At 40.6% G+C, this 14,382-nt stretch overlaps 1 protein-coding gene across 1 annotated transcript in view; it reads right to left on the bottom strand.

Annotated features, from left to right (window-relative positions):
• LOC139449824 (kinesin-II 95 kDa subunit-like) overlaps positions 1-13,871 on the bottom strand; it is a 33,854-nt gene extending 19,983 nt beyond the window's left edge. Inside the window, exons 1-8 of the mRNA XM_071231371.1 lie at positions 13,779-13,871; positions 13,086-13,214; positions 12,743-12,790; positions 12,116-12,199; positions 10,231-10,293; positions 8,868-8,942; positions 7,131-7,210; positions 6,006-6,125 (exon numbers count right to left, since the gene is read on the bottom strand). Coding sequence (XP_071087472.1) covers positions 6,006-6,125; positions 7,131-7,210; positions 8,868-8,942; positions 10,231-10,293; positions 12,116-12,199; positions 12,743-12,790; positions 13,086-13,214; positions 13,779-13,781 — 602 coding nt within the window. The 5' untranslated portion in view covers positions 13,782-13,871. The remainder of the gene's footprint in view (positions 1-6,005; positions 6,126-7,130; positions 7,211-8,867; positions 8,943-10,230; positions 10,294-12,115; positions 12,200-12,742; positions 12,791-13,085; positions 13,215-13,778) is intronic.
• Between the last annotated feature and the right edge of the window lie 511 nt (positions 13,872-14,382).

Below are 14,382 nucleotides of genomic sequence, written 5' to 3'. Positions count from 1 at the left end.
GTGCTCTACATCGAAAATGATCTGATTCATTAAGCGTTGGAATGTTGCTGGTGCATTTTTGAGCCCGAAAGGCATAACATTGTACTCAAACAAGCCATCTGGAGTACAAAATGCACATATTTGCTTTGCCTTAGGTGATAATGGTATGCCCCAATAGCCTTTTAAAAGATCAAATTTTGTCACATATTTTGCATTCCCTACACGATCTATACAGTCGTCTATTCTTGGCAAGGGATAAGAATCAGTTTTAGACATAGAATGACCTTCTTAAAATTTGTACAAAAGCGTACCCCACCATCAGACTTGGGCACAAGAATGCAAGGGGAACTCCATGGACTACTACTAGGCTGTATGATATCGTTCTCCAGCATGTAATCTATTTCCTTTCTCAATAGCCCTAGTTTAATTGGATTGCATCGATAAGCATGTTGCTTAACTGGACTAGCCTCACCCACGTCTACATCATGTTCTGTCACATCAGTACGTGATGGCGTATCAGGCGTACTCAAACAAGCCATCTGGAGTACAAAATGCACATATTTGCTTTGCCTTAGGTGATAATGGTATGCCCCAATAGCCTTTTAAAAGATCAAATTTTGTCACATATTTTGCATTCCCTACACGATCTATACAGTCGTCTATTCTTGGCAAGGGATAAGAATCAGTTTTAGACATAGAATGACCTTCTTAAAATTTGTACAAAAGCGTACCCCACCATCAGACTTGGGCACAAGAATGCAAGGGGAACTCCATGGACTACTACTAGGCTGTATGATATCGTTCTCCAGCATGTAATCTATTTCCTTTTTCAATAGCCCTAGTTTAATTGGATTGCATCGATAAGCATGTTGCTTAACTGGACTAGCCTCACCCACGTCTACATCATGTTCTGTCACATCAGTACGTGATGGCGTATCAGGAAATAAATGACTAAACTCTTGAATTAAGTCTATCAGCTCTTGTTTTTCACTGTCAACCATGTGCGATAGCTTATCATCCAAGTTGTCTAATATTTCAGAGTTGTTTAGCTTAGTCTTAGGCATATCCATACCTTCAAACTGAAGCTCCTGACCAGTATCAGACTTATCATCCTGAACATTCAGCATACACACTGATATACTTTCCTGCTCTCTTTCATGATACTTTTTGATCATGTTAATGTGACAATACCTCTTAGCCTTTCTCTTGCCTGGTGTACTTATCACATAATCTGTATTGCTGACCTTTTTGAGCACCGTATATGGCCCAAAGTACTTAGCATGTAGTGGCTGACCTAGTAACGGTAGTAACAACAGCACTTTCTCTCCCGGCTTAAACTCACGCTCGACAATCTTTCTATCATACCACTCTTTCATGCGTACCTGACTATCCTGTAAGTTTCTCTTTGCCAACTCACTAGCACTACTCATTCGTTCTTTGAAATCTGTCACATAGTGTAAGAAATTTGTTTCCGTCTCCTCCTTCAACCATGCATCCTTCAGCAATTTCAATGGACCTCGCATTTGTCTACCAAACACTAGCTCGAAAGGACTAAACCCGAATGACTCTTGCACAGTTTCCCTCAATGCGAAAAGCACATAAGGAATACCCCTATCCCAATCTTTATCATGATCTTGACAGTAAGCTCTGAGCATAGTTTTCAATGTCTGGTGGAACCTTTCTAATGCTACCTGTGATTCTGGATGATATGGACTAGACGTAAACTGTCTCACTCCCAACTCACGCATCAGATCTTTGAAGTGATTAGACATGAAATTTGAACCCTGATCCGTTTGTAGTGACTTAGGCAATCCAAAAACAGTGAAAAATTTTGTTAGTGCGTCACAGATAGTTCTTGCCTTAATATTCCGTAAAGGAATTGCCTCTGGAAACCTTGTGGAAGTACACATTATGGTCAACAAAAACTTATGGCCTGCCTTAGATTTTGGTAATGGTCCCACACAATCAATCAAAATTTTACAGAAAGGTTCCTCAAATGCTGGAATTGGTTGTAAAGGATACTTGTGAATGGTCTGATTAGGTTTTCCTGCCAACTGACAAGTATGACAAGTCCTACAATATTTCCTCACATCATCCTGCAAGCCAGGCCAATAGAAATGGTTCAGCAATTTCCGATATGTCTTAGTAACTCCTAAATGACCTGCTAACATCGAATCATGAGCTAGACTGAGAATGTCACGACGATAACATCTCGGCACTACAATTTGGTTTTGAACCTGCCAAAACTCATCCACACTACTATCCGGCGGTCTCCACTTCCTCATGAGAACATCCATATCCAAGTAATACCCAACAGGTACATTTTCAATCTCCACTTCAGATAAAACCTTATCCCTCAGTTTGTGTACCTCTACATCTGCATTTTGATTCCTAATGAGTTCTTCTCTGGACCAAACTCCTTCAAAGCTGTCTCCACTTTGTGCTAACCCCACAGGATTATTACCATCAGTATCCTTCACAACATCCACCTCACTCATAAATGTATGTGACAAATCATACTCAGACTCAAAATCACTAACTTTCTCAACTGGGACTGAGGACTCCTCTGACTGAGCCTTTGCTCTTGCTCTAGCCCTCGTCACAGCACATGAAGGATACAATACGATATCATCTATACCCTCATGATCCAAACTCTGATCTGTCTCTGAAATATTGTTACCTACTACATCTGCACAAACGGTAGGTTCCTCACAAACAATTGGGTCCACCCGACCAACTGAATCATGAGCCTTAACCTCCCCTCCAGCCAAATCATTTCCCAACAGAAGATCCACACCAGAAACTGGCAGTTTTTCTCTAACTCCAACAATAACAGTTCCTGATACAAATTTGGACTTAAGTTCTACCCTATGAAGAGGAACGTTAATCACACCACACTCAATACCTTGCATGAGGACATTTGTACCAGTGTAAGTTTTCTCTGACAGAGGGACTATGCCTTCCAATATAAGTGTCTGCAAAGCACCTGTATCTCTAAGAATAGTAATTGGATTTTGCTCACCATTGCTCAATGAAACCTCACCCTTAGATATGAAAGGATCATAAGATGCTTTATGCCTGTCTAGTTCAACATCACACTTAGACTCAATAACAGGGCTTTCTTTTGCAAGAAAACTGCTTGGTGACTTTTCAAACAATGCAGCACAACCACTACCCTGGACACTTCTATCTTGAGTTGGATTTCTACCACCCCCTGTATAAGTGTTTGTTCTGCCTTGTTGATTGCCTGGATGATTATCTGCCCCTTGACCTCCACGACTGCCTTGATGACCACGACCCTGACCACCATTAACATTGGAATAGCCATAAGGTTGACCACGACCCTGACCACCATTACCATTGGAATAGTAGTTAGACTGACCACGCCCCTGACCACCATTAACATTGGAATAGCCATAAGGTTGACCACGACCCTGACCACCATTACCATTGGAATAGCCATAAGGTTGACCACGCCCCTGACCACCATTAACATTGGAATAGCCATAAGGTTGACCACGACCCTGACCACCATTAACATTGGAATAGCCATAAGGTTGACCACAACCCTGACCACCATTAACATTGGAATAGCCATAAGGTTGACCACGATCCTGACCACCATTACCATTGGAATAGCCATAAGGTTGACCACGACCTTGACCACCATTACCATTGGAATAGCCATAAGGTTGACCACGACCCTGACCACCATTACCATTGGAATAGTAATTCGACTGACCACGACCTTGACCACCATTACCATTGGAATAGTAGTTAGACTGACCACGCCCCTGACCAACATTACTATTTGAGTAGTAATAAGACTGACCCTGGGATGAATTACTACTGCCACGACCATAATACCTAGATGACTGAGAATTGTGACCCAAGGTATGGTTGGCACTACCACGTCCTTGACCTCCGCTAGATTGAAAATTTCGTGAAAACGAACTCTTATGAGTAAGTGCATACTCATCTGCCAATCTAGCTGCTTCACTCAAAGTGTTTACACCGTGTTCATCCAAAAACACTTTAATCTCAGTAGAACTACACCTTTTAAACTCTTCAACCAGGATTAACTGTTTCAAATTATCATACTGTCTATCAACCTTCTTAGATGTACACCATCTATCAAATGCAGTCTCTTTGGCCCTGGCCAACTCAACATACGTTTGGTTATCATATTTTTTGTAGTTCCTGAACTTTTGTCTGTACGCTTCTGGCACCAACTCATATGTCTTCAAAATAGTATCCTTGACCAACTCATAACTTGCACTATCACTCAAAGATAAAGCTGCATAAGCCTCATGAGCCTTACCCACTAGCACACTTTGTAACAAAGTAGTCCAACACTCTATAGGCCATTTCAAATGTGTTGCCGTTTTCTCAAAATGATCAAAATATGTATCTATTTCACTTTCCCGAAAACGAGGCACAAACCTAATGAATTTAGAAACATCCACATGCTGATGAGCAGCTCCGATCTTGTCTAACTCATTCCGTCCCTCACGATCTAACTTTTCTAACTGAAAATGTCTCTCACGCTCTCTCTCCTCCCAATCCAATCTCTGCTTCTCTAATTCAAACTCCCGTTCTCGTTCTTTCTCTAAACTTTGAAATTTTAACAACTCAATTTCTCGGTCAAATTGTGTCTGATGAGTTCTCCCATCATCATACCCCTCCGAAGTACTATCCATTCTAATCAATTCCTTGTTGGCTAAATCATCCAATATCACATTTTGAATAATACCTTTCTTAGTTGCCTTATCAACATCAATACTGAAATAATCAGCTAATACAAACAAATCTGCTTTTGGGAGGTTGAGAATTTTAGCTCTGGTCATTGATTTCACAAACTCAATAATTACAAAACTCATGTTGCACTATCATACACATGTGATATTGAAGTACCTATGATATACAAAACAACATTGTTGTGCTCTCCCAAAGACGTTTGCCAATATATAGCAAATACTTTATTTTATTTTTTACTTTTGTATTGCTTTTAACACACAAATGCACATTTGCTTCCCGCTTAATTATAGTTCCCTTTAAAGAAATGGACGAGCCCCCAATTTGTTACGAGTGGAAGTGGAACGAAGGGATACACTCCAAATCCATTCGCACAATTAAAGGATCGCACAACAATTAAGACAGATATTTATTAACAATGCATGACAGATTACCCATACAGCTAAGTTTACTATGGGAGAATAAGGCTTGGGCTACCATGTACAAATAATACCACCATCAAAGGGCTACAGCAAATTGTATACTTATATAGTCACCCTGATATCCCTGTTTGATTGTTCACTCCACTCCTTGGTCCACGAAAACACATATATCCATAGATGCACATAAGCTCACACTGCAAGTTTTCCAAGGCACACATTTGCAAATATCAGCATGATTTCTAGTTCAGTTTCACAAGCCCCGACATGGGATACAATCTCTCACACAGTGTTCTGAACTTTAACATTAAAAATGAGGAGGTTAAAATACAGGTCTGGCCAACACCCAAGAAGCACAAAAAACTAACTATTTTTTAATCACCACCACCTTACACTATAATGCTCATTAGCTACAAGCTTCACTTGTGACATAATTACTTAACCCGCTCAGTCAGCCCGCTCCTCAGGTGTAGTATTCAAACAAAATTACGCAACCCAAGCCTTCTTGTTTCAATTCAAGTCTAAATGCATCTGATATACTAACAAACATATAAAAGCATACACCCATACACATAACAACTGTTAAAAGCGGCGTTAAACCGAACTCACTCACTCACTCAAATTTGGATAAACGAACATTGGTAAAAACACACAGCACAAAAAAATATCACTTTGATTTCAAACTAAAGAATAATATTACACAAATATAAAGAGATTAAAAACTAGTAAACTTCTTCACTTGCGTGGCCTATATTTTGTAAATCCATAGACCCTAGTGAGGACCAATATTATTTACCCATCATAACTAGAATGTGCTTTGTTTAATGTTGCTTTGACAAATATTCCACCCACCTGGTTCTGTGAGTCTTGATGTCTGCAGCGCCCATCTTCCTGGCACGCGTGCCCTGGTCATACATGCGGTACAGCTCCTCGGCTGACTGGACCACCACCTCGGACAACTTCTCCACATAGCTGCACACACAAACACCCGTCTCACAGATCAACACAGATTTATGATAGTTGCATGCACAAACACACGTCTCACAGATCAACACAGATATAAGATAGTTGCATGCACAAACACACGTCTCACAGATCAACATAGATTGGCAATAGTTGGACACACGTCTCACAAATCATCATAAACTGACGAAAGTTGTACACACAAACACACAATTCTCATCAACTGGCCTTACAAATCATTTTCACTTACTTGTAAATATTTGACCCGCAATGTTGGTAGGCAGGGAGAAATTGTTTTTTATTGAAATTTTCCAGTTTTCTAAAACTTAATTATAAACAAGAAATTGGTAAATTTATCCAAACTTGTTTTCATTGTAACTGGACAATGACATATGACTCTAGTCCCTATCTTCAGTCATCTCTTTGGTTTAGGAGGCATATTCAGACAATCTCTCATTCTAATGATCATCCATGACATGATATTCTACACTGATCAGTAGGAGTGACTATTGGTCTGGAAATCACCATTTTTCGATAACTATTGATATTGAAAGAAACTTTTGCAATAACTACAAATAAATATCAATAGTTTTTAGTGTATCTTTTTAGATGGATTTTAGTGTTGCATTAAACTTTGGAACTGAAGTTTCCGTTGAACATGATAACCATAAGACTTCCAAACACTCAATTTTCCACCCAAGTTTTGTCACAACCTCCACTTGACTGTCACCCTCTGCCATTTTATTTTAAGAAAGACCGGTTGCTAAGCATCAAGGGCAGTTAACTCTAATCCTCACTCGGCTTCATTCGCAAGAGTGTTTCGGTGACTCAATCGCATGATATGGTAAATTCAATCGAACTATCAATATTTCTAACTGAAATCGATACTATTGATCGGCAACTGATTTAACAATTGATTTATTGACTTTAAGTACTTACCAATAGCAATATATCGATATTTCGATTTATCGAGACACCCCTACTGATGAGATACAAAGAGCAAACAGAACTTACATCCCCTTCTGTACATGTTGACGGACCTCCATCGGCAGGTCGTGGGGGTTGAGCAGGTCAGTCAACTTCTCATCCAACACCTAGAAACACAGACCATTACAAGTTGACACACATTAAAAGGTCAACACACATACTACAAGGTCGACACACAGAAGCAAAGTCATCACACAGACTTCAAAGTCGACACACAAACTACAAGGTCAACCCAAACCATAAGGTCAACAGATTACAAGGTCAGCACATAGAAGCAAGGTCAACATCGACAACAAGGTCAACACACATTACAAGGTCAACACATAAAAGCTAGGTCGTCACACAGGCAACAAGGTCAACACATAGAAGCAAGGTCAACACACAGAAGCAAGGTCAACACACAGAAGCAAGGTCAACACACAGAAGCAAGGTCAACACACAGAAACACAAACAAGGTCAACACATGGAACACAAGGCTAAAGCAAACAACACATGGTCAACACACAAATTACAAGGTCAACAAAACACTGCAATGTCGACACAAACGTCAACCTTTCCCTTCACTCTCTAATCCTACCCTAACTCACCTCCAAGTAGGACACTGTCGCCAGGTAAGCCTTCTTGCTGCTGTCTGCCCCTCCCTCCTCACACTCTAACCCCGCCCTAACTCACCTCCAAGTAGGACACTGTCACCAGGTAGGCCTTCTTGCTGCTGTCTGCCCCTCCCTCCTCACTCTCTAGCCCCGCCCTAACCCCAACCCCTGCCTAATTCACCTCCAGTAGGACACTGTCACCAGGTAGGCCTTCTTGCTGCTGTCTGCCCCTCCCTCCTCACTCTCTAACCCCGCCCTAACCCCAACCCCTGCCTAATTTACCTCCAGTAGGACACTGTCACCAGGTAGGCCTTCTTGCTGCTGTCTGCCCCTCCCTCCTCACTCTCTAGCCCCGCCCTAACCCCAACCCCTGCCTAATTCACCTCCAGTAGGACACTGTCACCAGGTAGGCCTTCTTGCGGCTGTCTGCCCCTCCCTCCTCACTCTCTAGCCCCGCCCTAACCCCAACCCCTGCCTAATTCACCTCCAAGTAGGACACTGTCACCAGGTAGGCCTTATGCTGCTGTCTGCCCCTCCCTCCTCACTCTCTAACCCCGCCCTAACCCTAACCCCCGCCTAATTCACCTCCATTAGGACACTGTCGCCAGGTAGGCCTTATGCTGCTGTCTGCCCCTCCCTCCTCACTCTCTAACCCCGCCCTAACTCACCTCCAAGTAGGACACTGTCACCAGGTAGGCCTTATGCTGCTGCCTGCCCCTCCTTCCTCACTCTCTTACCCCGCCCTAACCCTAACCCCCGCCCTAACTCACCTCCAAGTAGGACACTGTCACCAGGTAGGCCTTCTTGCTGCTGTCTGCCCCTCCCTCCTCACTCTCTAACCCCGCCCTAACCCCAACCCCCGCCTAATTCACCTCCAAGTAGGACACTGTCACCAGGTAGGCCTTCTTGCTGGTCTGCCCCTCCCTCCTCACTCTCTAACCCCGGCCTAACCCCAACCCCTGCCCTAACTCACCTCCAAGTAGGACACTGTCACCAGGTAGGCCTTCTTGCTGCTGTCTGCCCCTCCCTCCTCACTCTCTAACCCCGCCCTAACCCCAACCCCCGCCTAATTCACCTCCAAGTAGGACACTGTCACCAGGTAGGCCTTCTTGCTGCTGTCTGCCCCTCCCTCCTCACTCTCTAACCCCGCCCTAACCCCCACCTAACTCACCTCCAAGTAGGACACTGTCACCAGGTAGGCCTTCTTGCTGCTGTCTGCCATCTGTTTGAAGAGGGTGTCTATCATCTGTCACAAACATGGAAGGAAAGGTTTTGGAAGTCACGCATCGGATATATCATAAAGAATATGCAATGATTTATGCCTGTTATTTGTCTGTGTAAACTGATCATAAACTGAATTGTGCCTTGACACCGGAGTGATTTAATGATAATACTAATTGACTTCTATATTTATGAAAGAAATAGCTGCTCGCCATTGTTGTCATAAGAAATAAGTTACACATGTGAAATTGACTAGGCAACAGTTGAGTCCATTTCTGTATGGGGGGAGACAAACAAGCCAATATTTGTTTTTGGTCGATATTTGACAAACCGAATTCGACGTAATAAGCGCCTCTCTCTAAGAAGCGCCCATGGCGATATTTGCTAATATATTTGCTAGTGAACAATCCCAATTAGCACCCCTTCGGATTGATCAATGTACACAAGACTTATTGATTCGTGTATAATACTCACTCGTGTATTATATGCACCCTTAATTGTGGGCAATTAAATTCTGGAAAGTATATCTGTCGTGTATGATACACACATACTTTTCTTTTGTAGCATTTCAGGCTGTCAGCATAAATTACGAAATTTACAATTTTTCAACTCTGTTTTTGTTCTCACCAAAATTATATTCTAATAAGAGCCCCCTATTTCCAATTTTGAGAGCGCCCCAGGCGCTTAATACGTCGAATATGGTATCAACTTATTTTGACATATTTGTCCAATTTCCCACAGTTTCTAAGCAGTACTCCTTCTCAGTTATGCTTGGGGATGCAACTTGCTATGATTAGAGTGAGTGAGTGAGTGAGTTTGATTTTACGCCGCTTTTAGCAATATTCCAGCAATATCACGGCGGGGGACACCAGAAATTGGCTTCACACATTGTACCCATGTCAGGAATCGAACCCGGGTCTTCAGCGTGGCGAGCGAACACTCTCATGATCAGGCAGCCCCACCACCCCTGCAATATTGTATTGCTAAAGCTGGTGTAAGACCATACTCGCTCACTCACCCCACTCACTCACGTTAATGCTGTTCTTTGGATGTAGTTGATGAATTTCAGATTGTTGAAACTTAATTAAAGTCTGGCTTCACAGAGAAGTCAGGTCAAGGTCAGTGGTAGCCTCTTTTCATAGAGCTATGATTAGAGGAGGTTGTGTTGCATTTCCTCTCCCCTTGGGGCTCACATCCCCAAGCATACTCTCAGACGTGTGCTTTATCCTACACAAGTAACATAATATGAGTGCATATATTCTTTAGTTTCATCACATTAATTTCAACTCCAGTGATCCATGTCCTTAACTCACCTGTGGTACAATACCTGGATCCTGGTCGCTTCCCTTCAACAAGAAACTCCGCCCCGACCCTGCCTACAAGAACAAAACACTCTGTTATATAATCTGAGATAGACGACTTGTTCAGTTTCTGACAAGACGAATGGTAGTGACATTCTGTTTCTGTTTTGCAGACCATCTTCAATTTGTTCAACTTCATCCAATAATTTTCCACAATAAACCCAAAGAAATCACATTATGGAAGGAGAGACTTGTTTAGTTTTTTGACATGACAAAACACTCTGTTATATAATCTGAGATAGACCCCTTGTTTAGTTTCTGACATGACAAATGGTAGTCACATCTGTTTTTGTTTTTGGACCAATTTCTTCCAACAATTTTCATAATAAATCACATTATGAAATACTTTATAAATATGAAAATATAACACACAAACATAAACTTGCAGAAATTCTGTTAAATTAAATTGTAATGTCATTATTTTAGACAGCAGTTATTAACTGAATTTAATAGCACCTAAATGCATGTACCAATGAATTTTAATCCCCAGAAATATTTGCACAGATAACCCAAAAAATAAACTCTCAGCATTTTAACAAATTCAAATACAGTGAGTGAGTGAATGAGGTTTTACGCCGCTATTAGCAATATTCCAGCAATATCACGGCGGGGGACACCAGAAATGGGCTTCACACATTGTGTCCATGTCGTGAATCGAACCCGGGTCTTCGGCGTGATGAATGAATGCTTTAACCACTAGGCTACCCAACCGCCCCAAATTAAAAAAACAAAAACTCCCAAAATCATCTGGTGGAAAGTTCTCCCCTACAACTTTATTTACCTCTACAGTCGTGCCCCGCTTATACGGACTTCAGATATCCGGAAACCTCGGTTCCCGGACGATTTTCATTCAAAACGAAATAATTACTATATAAATTTACCCGTATATACGGAAATTCAGTTTCCGGAACCGGACGGTCATTTTCATACACAAAACACTGAAATGCACACAAAATTGTCTCACTTATCCGGACAATACACTTCCGCTGGTGGTAATTCTTTGATTCGTGAGAAGTCAATTAACCAAGTGACACATTATTGTTTAAAATTCAAACCTCAAAAATGTGGTAAAGTTCAAACTGCCATGACAGACTTTTTGAAACGTGTATGGATAAAGATTGAGTGGATGTATCTGTTTGTTCTGTCATCTGTCATGAGTTGAATAATTGAAGGGAAGTAACTCTTCCAGTAAGAAGCTGGTTTCAGTTATACGGAAATTCGTTTATACGGACGAATTGTGAAATGACGCAAGTGTCCGTATAAACGAGGCACGACTGTATATTGTAACATTCTCAACATGTAGTTCTATTCCTTACTCATATATTACATAACTGAGTCTCGTGTGGATAGTCTGTGTATTGTGTGGATAGTCTGTGTCTTGTGTGGATGGTCTGAGTCTCGTGTGGATAGTCTGAGTCTCGTGTGAATAGTCTGAGTCTCGTGTGAATAGTCTGAGTCTCGTGTGGATAGTCTGAGTCTTGTGTGAATAGTCTGAGTCTCGTGTGGATAGTCTGAGTCTCGTGTGAATAGTCTGAGTCTCGTGTGGATAGTCTGAGTCTGGTGTGGATAGTCTGAGTCTCGCGTGAATAGTCTGAGTCTCGTGTGAATAGTCTGAGTCTCGTGTGGATAGTCTGAGTCTTGTGTGAATAGTCTGAGTCTCGTGTGGATAGTCTGAGTCTGGTGTGAATAGTCTGAGTCTGGTGTGGATAGTCTGAGTCTGGTGTGGATAGTCTGAGTCTGGTGTGAATAGTCTGAGTCTCGTGTGAATAGTCTGAGTCTCGTGTGGATAGTCTGAGTCTTGTGTGGATAGTCTGAGTCTCGTGTGGAGAGGACTTACTGTTCCAAGAGCCAGAAAGCTAACATTGTAACCCGTGAGTGCTCTCTGAACCAGGGCTTCACATTTCTCCTGGTACAGCTGATGCTAAAGAAAAAAGAAAAGATTAACAAGATCAAATATAAGATAAAGGAAAATGTTAGATATTTTGTGTGACCTCCAACTGTTTTATTCATGATATGATTTATCTTGTTGTTGGTAAGTGAACAGCACTTTTTGTTGTTCACCTGATTGTTTGTTTGACGTTTAATGTTGCACTCAGCAATATTCCAGCTACATGACGGCGGTCTGTAAATATCATGAGCATTGATCAATCCAATTGGAATACGATGACATGCATCAACCAAGTCAGTGAGCCTGACCACCTGATCCCGTCAGTTGCCTCTTACAAGCCCTGACCCGAGCTTTCGTAAGTAGTTTCTTCACTTTCTATATTAGACAGATTATTTAAATTTACACTTGAAATAGACATTCTGTCACCATGATCATCAACTGAACCAAGTTAATATCCATGCATCTTTCTATCATCATATTGAGTTTACAACTTATTAATTTAATGTAATGACTTTCATGTTTGTGTATAATTATGTGTTTAACATAATTATATGGAAGGTAAAAAATTCAACCTACATTCTTTGCATCATGTGAATATGCCGCATCAAATGAAAACGCAGATTCCTGCAAAGTAAATTCAAAACTACCTGGTTAACTCAAAAAGACGTTGCAAAAACAACAACATTTTAAAATATTATGCAAAACAATGTGACAATAAAATTTCAATACAGTTTATATTTTTACATAGTTTTAGGTCATTTGCATAATTGCATTAATAAGTCCAAGATAACAAGAAATCTTATTGAAGAAAGACACTCTTAAAACACACTCAAATTGTGTAAAGTCAAATTCGTTTTTCAAAATTACTGACTTTATATTAGAAACAACCTAAAAGATCTCAAATAGGGAATAGCATCACCTTTCCTGCAGCATCAACTATTACTTTGTCTCCTGACACCTTCACGATAGATTTGGCACCTTTGTTCTGCTCCTCTTGTGTCAAAGGTCGACACCTTGCCAACACTTTCACGTTCGCCGATTCAGATGGCTTAAAAACAAATCATTATCATGCAATATCTCTTAAAATCTAATTGTGATGTCAAACAAACTTAATGCAGACAAAATGTTCAAAGTTTTTTGTTTCTAAATAACTATCCATAAAGTTTACAAAAAGAATTATGATGTGAAATACAATGTAAACACCACAAAATTATAAATTACACGAGAACAAAGACAAATACCAGTACAAATGGTTTTCCTGAAAACATTGTCTCTATTGTCCGGATTTTACATTTTCAGTGTATATTACATCATATATCCCACAACCATGTAAATATAGATGTGCTTACCTTGGCACAATATTGTTGTGATTCTCACATATAAAGGGGTGAAAATACAGCATATATACATCCGCTGATTTAGACGATATATTGCTAAAAAGGTTTAAGCACAACATAGTTTGGCTTCTTACGGCTCAGACGATTAATTCGAAAATATTGCACGGCAAGTTGACACGACACTGTCCGTTTTGAACAGTGAACAAGTTTTGCACGATAACTTCCACTCAAGTGATTACGGGTTAATGTAACATGACCTGCGTAAGCTACTTTACCATTCTGTTGATAAAAATGTCCTAGTTCTCCCCCGTGTCCAGTTTTACGACGATGGGTTTGATAAACTGCTTTCAGTGGGGTTTCAGTTGTGGACGATATGCAAGTTTGTCATGGTATTTGCGTAAATACGCATAAAATGATGACGTCATAGTTTAGTGTATAAACGTAGATAACCGGGACAATCTGCATTAATATCAAACTTTTTCACATGCATGTGGTTATTGCCTGCTTATAATGTAAGAATAAGATATATGGATGAACAACTTCTTTATTACAATTAGGAGCAAATATTGTTTTTAGTTGTAATGAAAATACATTGTAATATGTGTTCCTTTGTATAGTAAAATTATCACTTTGTAAGAAAGACATGCGAGGACATGAAGTTATATATTAGGCTGAATTTCCATCAAATCAGACAAAAACATCCTAACCCTACAGTAAATTATCAGCCTCTTAGAACCATTGATTTTCATTTATCAAAGGACGGTACAGTGCTGCCACTTATCAAGTCATAATTAGTCATTAACTGAAAATTACAGGAATGACAATACACGATGAAGGATTATACATTTGACATTGAGTGACTTGGGTTTTAACGCCGCT

This window comes from Haliotis cracherodii, unplaced genomic scaffold (genome assembly GCF_022045235.1).
Source record: "Haliotis cracherodii isolate W230 unplaced genomic scaffold, xgHalCrac1.p SCAF_8, whole genome shotgun sequence".
Taxonomy (NCBI): Eukaryota; Metazoa; Mollusca; class Gastropoda; order Lepetellida; family Haliotidae; genus Haliotis; species Haliotis cracherodii.
The sequence above is the reverse complement of the archived record's forward strand: the minus strand, read 5'-3'. Positions and strand labels throughout refer to the sequence as shown.